Raw genomic sequence first — 18,189 nt, 5'->3', positions numbered from 1 at the left:
ACAAACACGTGTGTGCAACCCTACAATAACAAACACGTGTGTGCAACCCTGCAATAATAAACCAAGGTGAGCAGCCTCACCTCCATTGGCAACCCTACAATAACAAGCTGTGTGTGTAGCCTAACTCGTATGGGAAACCCTAGAATAACAAATGAGTGTGTGCAGCCCTACAATAATAAATCAGGGTGTGCAGCCTACCCCCCATAGCCACCCCTACAATAACAAACTCAGTGTGTAGCCTAACTCCTTTGGGCAACCCTATAATAACAAATGAGTGTGTGTAACCCTACCCTAACAAACCAGGGTGTGCAGCCTACCCCCATAGCCACCCCTACAATAACAAACTCAGTGTGTAGCCTAACTCCTTTGGGCAACCCTATAATAACAAACCAAGGTGTGCAGCTCTACAATAATAAAACCAGAGAGTGCGGCCTAGCCCCCATGAGCAACCCTATAATAACAAATGAGTGTGTGTAACCCTACCCTAACAAACCAGGGTGTGCGGCCTACCCCCCATAGCCAACCCTACAATAACAATCTAGCATGTAACCCTAATGCTTAGAATTCTCTTGGCAATAACGAAGGCTCCGCAGCCCCCACTCCAAAGCCACCATGGAACAACAACGCCTGTTGGCAATGAGCTGATCTTAACAAGCCTGCATTTGGTGCCCCAGCGCCCCCGCTGGTGTTTTTAGCTCCGGCAGGCCCCCATTCAGTCCTGGGATTCCTTCCCCATGAGCCCCTGGGTGGCGGTAGGGATCTCCGGGGTAGCCCCTGTCCCTTCAGTGCTCCCCATCTCCGGAGGCCTAGAGCATCGCAGGTCACGCCCACCATGGGATGGCTGTGCAAATGCAGCCAGATCACCAGGCCTGGCAGGTCGGACGTGCCAGAGCCCATGTGGCCTCTGAGGGAGAGTCACTAGGGTGGGTGTCACAGCTGCCCAGGCTGCAGGGGTGTCTGTGGAGTGTCAGCAAGCCCAGAGGAAATCGGGAGTGACACCAGTTGACTAGGAGCAGCCCCCGGTCCTCCCCTAACCGGCACGTCCGCACCCAGGGCCAGCAGCAGCAGAGACAGACCTGGGGCACCTGCAGCAAAGCGCAGGAAGTCACACGCTCAGCACCCAGGCAGGAGGGGGCTGGGGTGTGTGGGAGGGGAGGATTGATAGTTAAAGTGGGGGAGAGGGGAGGGCTGGGAGTCAGGATGCCTGAGTTCCACTCCCAGCACCAGAAGGGGAGTGTGGGTGAGTGGTTAGTGCTCCAAGCACCTTCTGAATTGGCTGTGTCTGCAGCCAAGCAGCAGGCTGCCTGTGGGCTGCCTCAAGGAATCTGGGTTTTGCCACCCCCTCCCACTTCTGAACACGGGCACAACTGTGAGAGCCGCTGGCCGACGGGCAAAGTGCTGACTTCCTCCCCTACCTGCTATATCTGGGAGGGAGGTGGCGGTGCGGGTGTGAGAGTCGGAACGGGGCTAACATCATTCCTATGGGGACCCCAGCCAGGAAGCTGCCAGGCTGGTGGGAACCCCAACCTCTCAGTGACGTATTTTGGCTCTTCCCTTTCTGCCACTTCCTCTACAAACCGTTCCTGTGTGGCTGTTTGAAATCTGCAATGCTCCACGCCAGAGCTGGCTGCATTGCAGTACTGGGTGAGAGATCCCTGGGCAAAGTCGCTCTGTGGCTGTTAACCAGCTGCCACATCCCGCCCCAGAGGTGGCTGCATGTCGGTGGCAAGGGAAAGGATTCCTTCTCATGCTTTCTGCAAGATCCTATGAGCTACTCTTGGACTGAGGGAGTCAGTGTCAGGACTCCTGGGTTCTATTCCTCACACTGCCACTGTCTCATGGGACGACATTGGGCAAGCCACTTTCCTTGAGCTCCGTGCCTCAGTTTCCCCAGCTGGTGAAGGGAGTCGTTCCTACTCACTTGTTTCTTCCTCCAAGGCAGGGAGATAATGCTCCGCCATCTTCTCTACGCGGCTCAGCGCTGCCTGGGCCCCAAGCTCCAGCGCTTGTCCAAGGACAGTGGTGTTCAGGAAGGTGTTCACCCCCAAGGTCGCAATGCCCATCACGTCCTCCACCGTCCCGGCGGCCCTCTCTGTCAGCTGACTCCACCGCGCGGCAGCGCGGGCCTGCAGCTGCTCCAGGCTGGTGGCCAGGTTGTCTCGCACAGTCCCAAGGACCTGGGAAGAGGCATCAAGGGCATGAAGGGGGAGGGGAGGCACCAGGCTCTTTGCTCCCCAGCAAAGCGGAGGGCTAGGCGCAAGGTCAAGTGTTGGACTGTACATGAAGAGTCCGCCCTGGTAGCATCGGGGGCCAGAGGAGTAGAAGGAAGAGGAAGATTAAGGTGCGGATAAGTTTGGAGGGAAGGTAAATTGTGGAGCAATTTTGGGGGCCCAGGTGGGATGGGGGGTGCAGGTAAATTTGGGGAACAAGTTTGGGGCAGAGAGTAAATTGAGTAGGAAAGTTTTGAGTGTGGGGGGAAGGGAGGTTGGCATAAATTTCAGGTGCCGGGAGGGATCTGAGGTGGGTGAATTCAAGAGCGGGGTAAGATGTGGGGGGAGAAGGTTAGAGGAGGGGCAAGGTGGAGGGTTGGGGGGGGTAGGATGTACCCTGCTCTCTGGGGGTGAGGGCGTGATTGCACTGTGCACCATGGCACAAGGGCACAGCAGTCAAAGCTCCGGGCAATGAAGCCAGGGCAGGAGCAGCGAAACCAAGTGCTCTGCCCCTCCGGCAGGGCCTGGAGGGGGTCTCCCTAACTCCCAGGGCAGCCAGGAGGGAGGGAGGGAGAAGATCTCAGACAAGCAAGGACACCTCCTTTGCCTCTGGGGCCACCCTGCCTGGCATTGGCACTCAGCTGCAAAGAGCAGACTGGTGGCGCCCTCTGGTGGCCATGCCATGCACGGCAGGTGTGTGTGCCACCTGGAACTGTGCTTTGGGGGAAAATACGTAAGGACGGTTATCTCCTCCAGCGCTTTGCACCAGAGACGACCCCATCGGGGTCTGTACGGCAACAGGTCGGCCCGATGCTTATCTGCAACGACGATGTCTATGTGCTCTGGTCCATCTATAACTTTTTCACGTCTCAAAACACAGGCGTGCCAACAAGAAGGAAATTCTCTCTCCCCCCGCACTCCTCCCCGGCACCACTATTTGACAAAAAAAGGAAAGGCTTCCCCTGGGAGCTCCCAAAATGCTTTACAAACCAGCTGAGGCTTATCGGCTCCCTACAGAGCAGCAGAGATTATCCCCATGTTGTAGGTGGGGAAACTGAGTCGCGGAAGTGCAACGTGAGCCTCCCAAGGCTACACAGCTGGTCAGCGTCAGAGCTGGGAATCAAAAGCCGGAGTCCTGACTTCCAGTCCCCTTCTCTAACCACTAGACCTTACTCCCTCCATCCGGAGCCCAGAATAGAACCCACAAGTTATGAGTAAGAAAACAGGCTGGTTTAGTGGCGGTTTCCTTAGTCCCAGTGTCCACAACAGCACAGAGGGGACCTCCCTGAGATCTCAAAGCAAGGGACCACCATGGGCCTTTTACCTCGTCTGCTGACTGATCCAGAATGGGGAATCTTTTCTCCAGCTCATCCACGCCTCTCAGCGTGACGCTATTCACTGCAGCTACTAGGCAAAAGAAAGACAAAACCCATATGCACTGGTCACAAATGAGCACCCACAGCTAGGACTCAGGGTGGTTCTGGCCCACACAGGATGGACTGGGGATGTCTGTGAAATCTGGATCCAAATCTGGGTTCAGGTTTCAAATTTGGGCTGCTGCAAACATTTTGCCAAGTCTGGTTTAAAATGGAAACTTGGGTTATTGACTAAACTACGTTTTTCATAAAATTGTTTCTCTCCAACAGAAAACTTCAGTTCTCTATAAAAAAAAAACCTCCAAACACCCCCAAACCAAAATATTTCAATATGGAACCTCATGGAAATTGTATTCCAGGTGCCTCCTGCTTCCATTCTCCTCTAGGGGTTGGGGTCCCCTATTGGACTTCATTTACCATGATGCACTGCAACCATGGAATTGCCTCTCCTCACCAAGAGGGATGCAGTGATGCCTCATGGGAGCTGTAGTCTTGGCAGAGAGCCCTGCCTACAAGGAGCAGGGATGCAGCCAAAGATTCACTTAAAAATTGCTGTATCCAAAAAAAATTCCTGACTCTGAAAAACTCTTGTGGGAAGGATTTGCAGGAAGTGAACACCAAAGGAATATTGGATCAGGGGAGCTGTGTTGAGCTACAATTGCCCAACCTAGTGAGCAGAATTCTAATCTGGTAGGAAAACATGAAGGCACATTACTAATTTTCTGGGACAGGTAGTGCATTACCCTGCTTGGACAGAAGAGAGCTGGGAGAAGCTTTTCTGGGGAAAGAGGATCTAGGGCCGTGTTTCTTAAACTTTTTAAGACCAAGGAACACCAAACAGTAAATTTTTTTTTATGTGGAACACCAAGGATTTTTTGTTAAGAAAAAAAAAAAGGTTGCCTGCCCCTTTAAGGGCAGCCATTTTGAATTCTGTTCTCCGTGGCACACCGGTGTGCCACGGAACACGGTTTAAGAAACACTGATCTAGGGTGTGGGCTGAGTAGTCCTAGGGGAGGAATCTTAGGTGCAACCAAGCCTGAGGAGAAGATCTGAGCTGAACTTAGTTATCTTGCTGCTCCTTGGTTTGTTCCAGAAGCCCAAGCCCAGAGTGGGGTGGGTCCCATGCCACGTGGAGGGTGGACTTCATTTGTAGCGCAGGCTGGGAATCTTGCACCCATACTTTGGTGCCATTCTGGCTTTCCTCCAGACGTGGCAATATTCAGATAGGGCAAAGAAAGGCCAGGCCCGTGCGAGAGTCAATCTGATCCGTCCCAGCGATGTCCCACAGAAAGCCTCGCTCGCCCCCCTCCCCCGGCCTTACTCACTTGGCACCTTCAGCCTCTGCATGACCGGAGTGGCTGCCGTCACTGCCACTCCCACCACGGCGCTCACGCTGTGCTCGGCCACGCCGCAGAAGAAACCCACCAGGGGGTGGACACTTTTAATGTCCACGTAGGTGAACACGGCGATCTGATAGGCCGAGTTGAACAGAGGGATGCTGGCGAGGCGCGCCAGGGTGTTGCCCTAGGGGGGGAGAAGGGGCTTGCGTGAGCCTGGCTTGCTGGCAAACGTCTTTACAGCCACGTTTCAGTGCCACGGCCGGGCCCGCCGAAGGGGGAGGGGAAGCAAAGGAGGCTTCTGCCCAGGGGTCTGGCAATTCTACAGGGCCCAGTGCTCCAGCCACCACCACGGCGGCGGCAGCACTTGGAGCTCCAAGCCCTTTAAATTGCCACGGAGTGCTGGTGGTACTCAGAGCTGGCTACTTCCAGCTCCGCCCCTTCTGCCTGAAGTCCCGCCCCTTCCAGCAGCACAGAGCTGCCCCTCCCCCCGCCACATTGCCCATTGACGGTCGGTTCCATTGACCACTGCCTTCAGGCCTGAATAGCCGCCGCCCTACCGCATGATGCCACCGGTTAAACGCCGCCCTTAGAAATCCTCTGGCACCCTGGAACCCCCTCACTGGCTTCTCGTGCCCCAAGGCCAAGCCCCTTGCTGCCAGCGCCTTCCCTCTGCCAGCGGCTTTCTGAAAATACGCTTATGAATATGCATCACTGGAAAATACTTCCTGCACACTAACTCCTGGAAGGTATCATTGGAAGGCTTATAATCTACTGAATGGCTGTGTCTATACTATAGTCGCTTGCGCAAAAATAATACAAATGAGGCGGAGCGAGGAATATCGCTGCGCCTCATTTGCATAATTAATGAGGCTCCGTTTTTGCCCAACAGGCTTTTGTGCAAAAAGGAGCCGTCTACATGGCTCCTTTTTGTGCAAAACCCCCTCTTGTGCAAGAGCTGTTGTTCCTGGGAAAAGTGCAGAAGGTTTGCAGCCAGGGCTGTGCGTAGCCTCATCTCCATCGGCCTTTGGTGAAGCAGTCTTATCTGTGGCTGCAGTGCATCCGCTCCCTAACTCCACTGCTCTCCAGACCACCACAGGCCCCACTCTCTGTGCACTTTAGCACAGGGGTGGGCAGTAATTTTTGATGGGGGAGCCACTCCGCGATTTTGGTAAGTGGTCAAGGGCTGCATGTTTCTATGGAGGCGGTCGGGGTCTGGGATGGAGGTTGGGTGCAGAAGGAAGCTCGGGGTAAGGGACTGGGGTGCAGGAGTGGGAGTTTAGGGCTTTCGGAGGGGGTTGCGACCTGGGGCAGAGGATTGGGGTGCAGGATCCGGGAGGGGGTATGGGTGCAGAAGAGGATTCTGGCTTAGGGGAGGAGAGTGGGGGGGGGATGTAGGATCTGGGAGGGAGCTGGGTGCAGAAGGGAGCTTGAGGTAGGGGACTGGGGTGCGGGAGAGGGAGTTTGGGGGTTCAGGAGGGGGTTGTGACCTGGGGCAGAGGATTGGGATGCAGGATCCAGGAGGGGGTATGGGTGCAGAAGAGGATTCTGGCTTAGGGGAGGAGAGTGGGGGGGGATGTAGGATCTGGGAGGGAGCTGGGTGCAGAAGGGAGCTTGGGGTAGGGGACTGGGGTGCGGGAGAGGGAGTTTGGGGGTTCAGGAGGGGGTTGTGACCTGGGGCGAGGATTGGGGTGCAGGATCCGGGAGGGGGTATGGGTGCAGAAGAGGATTCTGGCTTGGGGAAGGGATGTGGGGGGGATGCAGGATCTGGGAGGGAGAGGGATGTGGTAGGGGGGTGGGATGCCAGAGGCAGGCTCTGGCCAGGAGGTGCTTACCTAAGCAGCTCCCGGCCAGCAGCCCTCTCAAGTTGGCTTTCCTGCCTGCCAGCAGCCCCCAGCTGGCTGTTCCATGTGGCTTTCTGCACTACAGGAGGGGGTCAGGGCTTGCAGAGTGGGGGGAGGCTTTGTGTGCTGCCTCTGCCTCCAGCAAAATCGCCCCACTCCCATTGGCCGAGCTGAGAGATTTTGCTGAGGGTGGGGGCAGAGCTCCAAGCCTTCCCCTGTCCCCACTTGCAGTGCAGAGAGCCACAAGGAGCAGCCAGCTGCTTTGAGCGCTGCTGTTCCATGCCACGGCGGCAGGCAGGTGAGCCGGATCACTAGGCTTGGCGGCCAGATCTGGTCTGCGAGCTGTATCTTGCCCACACCTGGTCCAACCCCTGATCCGGGGCGACGCAGAATAACCAGGCATGCTGTGACCACAAGAACAGCACGCTGCAGCTTGTAAATCCACTCAGGGTCGTCATGTTCCCTACTCGCCCCAGCCCTGAGATGTTCAGAGAGTGAAAGCAAGAACAGGTTTGTCACCAGAGCACGGCGATTCAAGTGATAGCGAGTAAGAGTATCTAGATCCGGGGTTGGCAACCTTTCAGAGTTGGCGTGCCAAATTTAACTTATTCGCTTCTATTTACGGATCTGCGTGCCAGGGGGCAGGGGAGAGGCAGGCTGGGTATGGTGAGCATATTTGCTGAACGAGCTGCAGCTGGGGAGAACGGTTTAATTTAAATTATTAAACGGATGAAGCGTTTTACCTTTCTCATCTTAGCTTATCAAATTCATTTTCAATAAAGTAAAATATTAATTTATGTCCAACACAAAAGGTTTCAATGTTTTCTTTATTTATGGAAGGGGTGGGGAACCTTTTTTGGGTCGGGGGCCATGGACCTACAGAAAGATCAGCGGGGGACCACACAAGTGAGAAGCAAGAAAGCTCCTTCAAAACCCCCCACCCGTCACCGATGTGGCCCCCAACTGAGACACCTCACTCCCCTGGTGTTCCAGCCTCATTGGGCAAGGAAAGGGACATGGAGGACTGAGGTTCAGGGTTTTGTAAAGGCCAGATTTACTTTTTTTGGGTGCCGGAGTTACTGGATTTTATGGACTCCCTTAGGCTCTGAGGTAGGGACAAAAAGGAGGAGTTCAGTGAGACAGGGCTGCTAGCAAGAATGATAGGGATGGGGTCAGAGCCAGACTAAGGGGTGGGCTAGCCGGGGGAGCAGCGGCTGCCCCGGGGCAGGAGCCGTGTTAACCCCCGCAGCACCGGCCAGCAGCACCTTCCCCCTGTGGCTGCAGGGCCCTGCACAGCCCAGCGCAGCCCACCCTGTGTAGCCCCGGGCTGCGCACCATTGGTGGTGGCCGGGCCGACTGGGCAGCGCATGTGCCATGCATCCGCCCATGCACCCCAGCGGCGGGCCCGCACATGCATCATGCACCTGGAGGCGGAGCCACACGTCCCGGAGGCAGCGCCACGTGCCTGGGGCCCTGGGCGCCAAAATGGCTCTGGCCAGCCTTGTCATGGGGTACAGGATCTGAGAGAGGTGGGGTGCAGAAGGGGGAGAGGTGGCGAGGTCTGGGTGGGAGGTGGGGTACAGAAGTAGGCTGGGAATAGGGTGTCTGGCCAGGTGGAGGGAGCAGGAGCAAGGGAGGGTGCAGTGTGTGGAACTAGGAGGGAGGGTGCAGGAGCAATGGAGGAAGTAGGACCAGGGTGGGGGTAGGTGTCTGGCCAGGCCAGGGGGGACGGAGCAGGAGCAAGGAAGGGTGTCAAGAGCAAGCTGAGGGTGTGAGTTCTTGGCTGGGGGAGGGGAGTGAACGAGGGGGATTGGGGAGGGGGGGTCTGGGCATGAGGGAGGATGCTAACCTAGCTTTGCGCCCCCTTGCAGCAACTGCCGCGGCCACGCGATCCTGGGCCGGCTCTGGAGGCTCCGCTGAGGTGCCTCAGCCGCAGCGCTGCTCCCTCCCACTGCAGCCTAACCTGGTGCCGGGGAAGAGGGAGAGCTCCAGCGGCTGTGCGGGGGAGCGGAGGAGGGGCGGGGCTGAGCTCCTGCCACGTGTGCCACTGAAAATCGGCTCGTGTGCCACTTATGGCACGCGTGCCATAGGTTGCTGGCCCTGCTGAGATTTGTTCAACCTGCTCTTTAAAATCTTCAGGGTAGGAGATTTCAAAACTTCCCGGGGCAACTTATTCCAGTGTTTAACCACCCTGACAGTGAGGAAGTTTTTCCTAATGTCCAACCTAAACCTCCCTGGCTGCAATTTAAGCCCATTGCCTCTTGTCCTGTCCTCAGAGGTTAGGAACAATGATTTTTCTCCCTCTTCCTTGTAACAAGCTTTTGTTTACTTGAAAGCTGCTGTCATGTCCCTTCTCAGCCTTCTCTTTTCGAGACTAAAGAAGCCAAATTCTTTCAATCTTACCTGTCACTCACGTTTTCTAGCCCTTTCATCATTTCTGTTGCTCTTTTCTGGACTTCCTCTAATTTATCCACATCTTTCCTGAAATGTGGGGCCCAGAAGGGACCATCATAACATGCTTCCTTGAGCCTAAACTTTACAAACAGCTTAATCCCCTGTCTAAAGATGTTTCTCTCGCCTGCGTTGTCTTTGGCATTTTCAACCACACCTGGATGAGACCGGCTTTGCAGAAAGCGAATTCACTGTCCATTTACTGCCTCTGCGAAGGGCACCAGGGGGTCTTCTCCCCCCCACACGCAAAAAATCATAGCAATGCAAACCTTAGCACTAACCCCATCGCAGTCACATGGCAAGTCGGACTCAATTCGAAGGACATAAAACTCCGGTCATTAGAAGAAGTGGGCTGTGCCCATGAAAGCTCATGATTCCATCTACATGTTTTGTTAGTCTATAAAGTGCTACCAGACCACTTGTTGTTTTGTAAGTTTATCAATTCCAAGGGTTCCTTTGGGCTTTCTAATCTATGAATGCAAGGATCCCCCATTTGTGTGACTGAATTTGTGCCTTTTATAAGCACGCCATTTTTCCCGCTTCTATTGAGCTTTTGTTCCTAACAGCTTGGGGGAAAACACACAAGATGCAAAGGTGAAGTGTCTTCCGCTGCAAAGTTCTCAGCGCCCCACAAAAGGGGAAATGGTGGAGTCAAGGAGGAGCCCCGCATTGTAAAAAGCTTAGCGCTCGTTTCTCTTTGAGCTCCTGCGGCCGCTTTTGGGTGAGACTCTCAGAGCGTTGCAAATTCTGATCCATCAGGTCTCGCGGGGGGCACAGATACGTTGCTCGTTTTACAGACGGGGCAAGCCAAGGGCTTGGCGTTTCACTGAGTCAGCCTTGCAGACAAGAATAGAAACCAGGCATCCTGGCGTCCAGTCCTCCACACCTGGCCTTACGATCATTACCTCCCACTGGAAGTGGGTATGGAAAATGACAGCGGGCCGGTGGCAATAAGAGACAGACACCAGGAAGGGCATATTTGTGACTGGCATTAAAAAGTCGTCAACCCCTCATTTACACCTATCCCTGAGCATAAGTGAGGGCCAAATGTACCCATGGGACGCAAAGTGTATGCGGGCTGGGGGGATTAATGAGCAAATAGGCTCTCAGCTTGTAGGCCTGTTTCCATGGGGATGTGTCTAGAGGTCAATATAGATCCTGTAGACAGGGGTGGGGAACCTAAGGCCTGGGGGCCAGATGCAGCCCCCGGCTTACCTGGATCCGGCCCCCAGGGCTGAGAACTTTCCCTCCAACACTGGGGAATCCATGCTGGTGCTCCAGCCCCCTTATTGCCCTTCCGTGGGGCTGGAGCACTCACAATCTACTAGGCTGAGCCCCCCATGGCTCTGGTGTGCAAGAGGAATGTGGGGAACATCTTTCTCCTTCTCCCTTGCAGCCCACGTCAGTGATGTGGGTTTGGGGGGTTTTGTATGTGCAGCCTCCGACTGATTTTTCTGTGGGTCAGCAGCCCCCAACCCAAAAAAGGTTCCCTACCCCTGCGGTAGGATGTGATGGGCATACAGGCCTCAGCTGGTGTCCACTGGCCACTCACCACTGAAGCCAAGTCAGCTAGGGTTGTTGATACCAGTTGAATTACTAACCCAAAACCTTCTGAATAAATTATTCTGCAGAGCTTGGAGACAGCTTTTTACTCTGTGTCTATGCTGCACCTCACCCAGCAGAGTCCTGGGCCATATGTGGGGGTCCTTGGTAATCCCATAATACACCCAATACATAATAATTCCAGGAGGAACATCCATAGAGGCTTCCTGCTTAACATAACCAAAGGCAGAAATGTATCATCCACCTGGCACGGCCTCCCGTGTGCCTGCCCAAATCTGATAGCCAGTGATAAGAGAAAGAGCATGAGTAAATTGACTTACATTCTGGAAAGCCATGCTTCCCGCTCGGCAAGTTTTGGGGACGCGAAAACGCTGGAATCAGCTGTCCTGTGGGATGAGGAGGCTGCTGTTCTCTGTAGAAACCAACCAGTGGGGGGAAAAGGTTTCCCCTGAGCGGCTTTTATGTTGGAGAAGTCTCCACCCCTTCGCCTTTGATGGCTTTAATTGATTGCTGAGCAGAATTCCAGCCTCCACAAGGATTAATTAACTGGATCCGAGTAGCCCCAGGCCACGTTCATATTTCTCAAGAACTTGGGCGAAAAACCTAAGAGCCAGACTCAAGAATCTTTTTTGGTATCAAGAAAAATGCCACAAAAGGTGACCGTGTGTGGAGGAACGTGGCACCAACATGGCACGCTGGGATGTACTAAGCTTGAAACTCAACGTTTGTCAATGAGAAAAACATGCAAACACCACTAAAGCCCGGTTCCAAATGGATCTGGGGTGCAACGTATGGCTTCAAGACAAAAACTCTGGGGCATTGGCAGAATTTCACTGAGGGTTTCTCTCTATGAACTCATGGAAAGCTGGCCTGTAAATCTACCTAGCTATGCACTGACAGTCCATGTGAGCCATGGTGCTAAGCACACTTTAGAATCATTAGCATGATCTGTCTCCGTTGCAACTGGGAGGTGTCACTGTCACATGCATAGGCGAACCCATCATAGGGTATGTCTACACTACCCCGCTAGTTCGAACTAGCGGGGTAATGTAGGCATACCGCACTTGCAAATGAAGCCCGGGATTTGATTTCCCGGGCTTCATTTGCATAAGCGGGGAGCCACCATTTTTAAAACCCTGCTGGTTCGAACCCTGTGTAGCGCGGCTACACGGGGCTCGAACTAGGTAGTTCGGACTAGGATTCCTATTCCGAACTACCGGTACACCTCGTTCCACGCTGCACGGGGTTCGAACCAGCGGGGTTTTAAAAATGGCAGCTCCCCGCTTATGCAAATGAAGCCCGGGAAATTCAAATCCCGGGCTTCATTTGCAAGTGCGGTATGCCTACATTACCCTCCTAGTTCGAACTAGGAGGGTAGTGTAGACATACCCATAGCGATCATCTAGCTAGCGTGGCTCGCAGTAGTAAACATGGTAGCATGGGCTAGCAACCTGCATACGAGCCCAGGCTCCTCAGAGAGCTAGCACTTGAGTGACCAACTCATTGGTGCCATGTGCTATACCCCTAGGCTGTCTCTACACTGGCATGAATTTCCGGAAATGCTTAAAACAGAATAGTTTTTGTTATAAGTATTTCCGGAAAAAGAGCGTCTACACTGGCAGGCTGCTTTTCCGGAAAAGCCCTTTTTCCAGAAAAGCATCTGTGGCCAATGTAGACGCGCTTTTCTGGAAAAGAGCCCTGATCGTCATTTTCGCGATCGGGGCTTTTTTCCAGAAAAGACTACTGGGCTGTCTACACTGCCCCTTTTCCGGAACAGTGTTCCGGAATAAGGACTTATGCCCGAGCGGGAGCAGCATAGCTTTTCCGGAATAGCGGCTGATTTTGTACAGTAGAGCGTCGTTGCTTTTCCGGAAATTCAAGGGCCAGTGTAGACAGCTCGCAGCTTATTCCGGAAAAGTGGCTGATTTTCCGGAATAAGTGGCCCAGTGTAGACACAGCCCTAGGCTGTGTCTACACTGGAACACTTATTCCGGAAAAGCGGCCAGCTGTCTACACTGGCCCCTTGAATTTCCGGAAAAGCACTGACGATCTACTGTAAGAAATCAGCTGCTTTTCCGGAAATACTATGCTGCTCCCATTCGGGCAAAAGTCCTTTTTCGGGAAAAATATTCAGGAAAAGGGCCAGTGTAGACAGCCCAGTAGTCTTTTCCGCAAAAAAGCCCCGATTGCGAAAATGACAATCGGGGCTTTTTTGCGGAAAAGCGCATCTACATTGGCCACGGACGCTTTTCTGGAAAAAGTGCTTTTCCGGAAAAGCATCCTGCCAATGTAGACGCTCTTTTTCCAGAAATACTTATAACGGAAAACTGTTCCGTTTTAAGCATTTCTGGAAATTCATGCCAGTGTAGACGTAGCCCTATTGTTATCGGTGCTAGCTACATAAAAGCTGGTCAAGGTCTATTTACCTGGGCATGCATCACATCTCTCCTTGCAGTGTAGACATGCCCTGAGTGAGGTAATGGATATCCTGCTTGCCACGAACTAAATATTTGTACAGGCAAGTTCTTAAAACCCCAAGGAGAAAAAGCTCTAAGTAACCCAAACCCTAGAAAAACAAGTAGTCCGGTGGCACCTTAGATGCTAACAAATATATATATTTGCTATTTGTTTTTCCTGTTACATTCTAGCTCGGCTTTCCCCTTGATATTGTTTTATACCCACTACCTCTTCCTGTTCCCCGCCCCCATTTCTTTCCTTCTTCCCCCCTCCCTCCCTTTTCCCCTATTTATTTTAGTTCTGGACATCCAACACTGGTCATCTGAAAAAGTGGGTTGTGCCCATGAAAGCTCATAATACCATCTACTGTACGGCTGTGTCTACACTGGCATGAATTTCCGGAACTGCTTAAAACGGAATACTAGGAGCGTCTACATTGGCATGCTGCTTTTCCGGAAAAGCCCTTATTCCGGAAAAGCGTCTGTGCCAATGTAGATGCGCTTTTCCGGAAAAGACTACTGGGCTGTCTACACTGGCCCTTTTCCGGAACAGTGTTCCGGAATAAGGACTTATGCCCGAGTGGGAGCAGAATAGTTTTTCCGGAATAGCGGCTGATTTTGTACAGTAGAGCATCGTCGCTTTTCCGGAAATTCAAGGGCCAGTGTAGACAGCTCGCAGCTTATTCCGGAAAAGTGGCTGATTTTCCGGAATAAGTGGCCCAGTGTAGGCACAGCCAAGATGTTTTGTTAGTCTTTAAAGTGCTACCAGATCACTTGCTGGTTTTTAAGTTTATAAATATATCTATGTATATAGCATGATGAGCAAAATCCACTTCCTCAGATGAGCTGGAGTGGGGGCAAAACAGGAACACAGAATTGATAACAGAAAAAGAAGGGGGAAAGTGTACCTGTCAATTGTAGGATCACTAGATGGCATAGATCACATCAGAGGATGTGCCGTTGCACGAGTCCTTGATGTGATGGCTGACGTGGTTAGGTCCTGTGGTGGTGTCACAGAAACACAGAACACTAGAACTGGAAGGGGCCTCGAAAGGTCTTCGAGTCTTGTCCCCTGCCCTCATGGCAGGACCCAATACCGTCTAGACCATCCTAGACAGATATCTGTCGAATCTGCTCTTAAATATCTCCAGGGATGGAGATTCCACAACCTCCCTGGGCAATTTAACCACCCTGACAGTTAGGTTGTTTTACCTAATGTCCAACCTCCCTTGCACTTGTCTAGCCGTGCGGACAGAGTTGGCAATGGGGTTTGTTGTGGGGGAAGGTTCCTGGGTGAGCGTGTCCGAGGCGTGGTGTGTGGCTGCTGGAAAGAATTTGCTTCAGGTTGGGGGGCTGTCTGTAGGTGAAGATCGAGAAGTTCATTTGCCCACTGAGGAATCCCTTGATTCTAGAACCCTGATTTTTTGGCATGCAGAGGTTGGCACTAAACTGGCCCCTCTTTCTGTAAAGGAAATCCTGTTTCTGATTCCACCAACTCTGAGAAACAACGCTTCATTCTCCCACATCCACCGCGTTACCAGCAGGTAGCAGCCAAACAGGCATTGGAGCATCATCCTTATCCTTTGCTGCCTCGTTCTGAAGGAGCTGTTTCGCTCCTGAAGCACCTGCAAAGCTAGCGCTTCGTACTGCTTGTTTGTTGCTTCCCGGGGTATCACCCCTCAGAACACAGCGCCCTTTACGACTAAAGAGGAGGAAAAGCATTTAGGTCAAGCTGTCCCCATGGCTCTCTGCTGCCATGCCCCGGATGACTCTGTTAAATCAACCCAACCCACAGCGCAGATGCAACTAGTTTGATGGACTATCAACCTTGCTACAGACTCTCAGGGAGGTGGAAAACCCCTGTCAAAACACGAGGCCCTCACACTGCAGTGGCAGAGCTGCAAGTCCCTAGCGGTACTGCTGTCATGTACTCTGGTGGTTTTCAAACTAGGGGTTGTGCCCCAGTTGCGGGAGGTGAGATGTGGGGCGCTGGGTCTCGTTGCAGCAGGGGGATCAGGTGACCAGTGGGGGGAATTAAGGCAACTTCCTGCCTGTCCTGCACCGCAGACTGTGCTGCGCCCCAGAAGTGTGGGGGAAGGAGGAGAGCGCACAGGGCTCCGCCCACTGCCTCTGCCCCGAGCACTAGCTCCGCACTCCCATTGGCTGGGAACCTGCTGCCGTCTGCTTCTGGAGGCAGCTTGGTCTGCGGTGCCAGGAGAGGCAAGAAGCTGCCTTAGCCCCACCGCTGCACCACTGACCGGGAGATGCTCGAGGTCAGCCCTTCCTAATCAAACGATGTTGGGAGGCGGGCCTCAATGATTTTCTTCAACTGGGTCCCGAGGAAAAACGTTTGGAAATCGCTGGTGAACATGTTCCTTCACGCTGGCGTAAAGAGCAGAGCGTCAAATCCATCTGAAGCGACCCAGCGTGTTAGTTACACGCAACCAGCTAGGGGCCGGTAACATGTTCTCCGCATACTCCCTAGAGAGAGGAAGAGGACAGACTTTGGAGGTCAACATTCCCAAGCCATTCCACGGGGAGAGCCCTGCAATGAGGTGGGAGGGGAAGGATGGGCGGGATCATTCCCGCAGGGCACAAAGCGTATCCCGATTACTGGCTTGTTGTTTTGTTTGTTTGCAATGGGAGAGTTCTGACACACGTTCATGTGACCCACCCTCCCTCCGCCCCGCCCGAGTTCCAGCAGCTAGCGCTTGCCACCAGAGTCAAATCCCTCTGCAATGTCATCACCCTTTACGTGTGGGGATGCCGATGCGAGGGGAAGTCTGCAAAGCAGCCTCATTAGGAATGGAGGCAGGGTGGCGCCCGGAGGGGCGCTGGAAAGACAGGCTCGCTATTTTGCAGGCCTCTTCACCTATCAGTCAATGAGTTTTGAGTCGTACCCTACTTATTTGGGGATAAAGCTCGACAGCTCTTGCCCCTTTTGACAATACCTCATCGCTGGCGCGATCCAGATGACTCCAGTCTCCAGCGTTCCACTCCTGGTTGGTGTTGCGCCTCCCCCCCCGCCATGATTAGGCATAAAGGCAGGGCCTTGGCTGTATGACCATGCACAGCTGACTTTGCAATGCCATCTCAAAGCAGCATGGAAAATGCTGGCAAAAATCAAAACTTCTCTTGGCTGAAATAGGTGAGCCTCTCAGACTGTACAGTGGATACCACCTTTCTAAGGAAGCAGTGGCAACAGGCAGTGAACATAAGAATGGACATACCGGGTCAGATCAAAGTTCCATCTAGCCTAGTATCTTGTCTGCCCCCAATGGCCAATGCCAGGTGCCCCAGAGGGAGGGAACACAACCATGTAATCATCATGTGATCCCTCTCCTGTCATCCATCTCCAGACAAACAGAGGCTAGGGACCCATTCCTGCCCATCCTGGCTAATAGCCATTGATGGACCTAACCTCCATGAATCTATCTAGTTCTTTTTTGAACCCTGTTAAAATTCTAGCCTTCACCGCATCCTCTGGCAAGGAGTTCCACAGGTTGACTGTGTGCTGTCAACGCCAATTCCAGTGTCCCATTCACTGGGTATGCTCTGTGGCTGACTTGCTGAAGTTGTGAACAAGTCACTTCTCTTTGGTTCATTTTCTGCTCTCTAGTTCTCATGAGCACCACTCCAATGGGCAATCTGCAGATCCATAGCAGCTTTGTAATGTTCTCCTGTGAGAGTGCATTCACCCACAGCTCACATAAGTTCTATGAAGAGCCAAGGTTTTGCCTTCGGAATGCATTCAACTGTACATATGAGGGGAAATTACTAAAACTGGGATTTTTCCGCTTGGAAAAGAGATGACTAAAGGGAGGGAGGGATATGCTTGAGGTCTATAAAATTGTTACCAGTATGGAGGAAGTAGATGAGTGTATTTTAATCCTTCTCCTAACACAAGAACTAGGGGTCTTTAAAATGAAACATATAGGCAGGAGGTTTAAAACAAAGAAAAAGAACGTATTTTTTCATGCCATGCACAGACAGGCTGTGGCACTCTTTGCCAGAAGATGTTGTGAAGACCAAGACTATCACAAGCTTAAAAAAAACAACCTAAATACATTCATGGAGGATAGATCCATCGATGGCTATTAGCCAAAATGGGCGGAGATGGTGTCCCTAGCATCTGTTTGTTAGTAGCTGGGAACGGGCAACAGGTGATGGATCACTCGCTGATTTGCTGCCCTGTTCATTCCCTCTGGGGCATCTGGCATTGGCCACTGTTGGTAGACAGGATACTGGGCTAGATGGACCTTTGGTCTGACCCAGTGTGGCTGTTCTTATGTTGATGCAGCACCAAGGATATTGACAGCTAAGAACCCACCGCAGCTGTGATCAAGTCAGAAGCTGACAGAACAGCTGGGTGTGTCTGGTGTCCCCATTAGAGGAACTATCTTGACTTGCAAAATAACAAACCTTGATCTACGTTGATCTGTAAAAATGACCATTCAGTTCCACTCAGAAACATTAGGTTGTGCAAACAATGGGGCACTAGATATTTGACTGGATCATTCTGTGCTGACAAAGATATTCTATAGCTAGTAGAAAGGATTAGCTAGTGGTTTAAGTAAAAGGGCTGGGCGTCAGGACTCCAAGCTTCTATTAAATGTTCCCTCTAATTTTTTCCATTCATGTGTGGAATAAATTTTGTGTGCACTGAGGCAGATGTGCACCACCAGTAGAAACACACACTGCCAGCTGTGGGCGCTCTGCTAATCAGCTGGGCAGCCTCCCAAGCATCCAGCTTTTAGGGAACACAACTTTGCCACTGCCTTGCTGGGTACTTCTGGGCAAGTCATGTCACCTTTGCATGCCTCAGTTTGCCCACTTAGATAATGGAGATACCAGCTGCCTCCAAAGGTGGGCTCACACCCACACAGTCTAATTTTTAAAGGCACTCAGCAGGAGCAGCTCCTGCGAATTTCAATACAACTTGAGTGCTTGGC

The 18,189-nt window shown here is 52.7% G+C and overlaps 1 protein-coding gene across 2 annotated transcripts in view; it reads right to left on the bottom strand.

Annotated features, from left to right (window-relative positions):
* Positions 1-11,209, bottom strand: part of LOC142819544 (perilipin-2-like) — a 52,123-nt gene extending 40,914 nt beyond the window's left edge. The window contains exons 1-4 of one of the 2 annotated variants that reach the window (XM_075907454.2): positions 11,102-11,209; positions 4,912-5,110; positions 3,535-3,617; positions 1,922-2,177 (exon numbers count right to left, since the gene is read on the bottom strand). In XM_075907454.2, the coding sequence (XP_075763569.2) occupies positions 1,922-2,177; positions 3,535-3,617; positions 4,912-5,110; positions 11,102-11,116 (553 nt within the window). In that variant the 5' untranslated portion in view covers positions 11,117-11,209. The remainder of the gene's footprint in view (positions 1-1,921; positions 2,178-3,534; positions 3,618-4,911; positions 5,111-11,101) is intronic. The other variant, XM_075907455.2, reaches the window with a different exon arrangement.
* Between the last annotated feature and the right edge of the window lie 6,980 nt (positions 11,210-18,189).

This window comes from Pelodiscus sinensis, chromosome 22 (assembly GCF_052426305.1).
Source record: "Pelodiscus sinensis isolate ZL-2025 chromosome 22, ASM5242630v1, whole genome shotgun sequence".
In the NCBI taxonomy this organism is placed as follows: Eukaryota; Metazoa; Chordata; order Testudines; family Trionychidae; genus Pelodiscus; species Pelodiscus sinensis.
The sequence above is the reverse complement of the archived record's forward strand: the minus strand, read 5'-3'. Positions and strand labels throughout refer to the sequence as shown.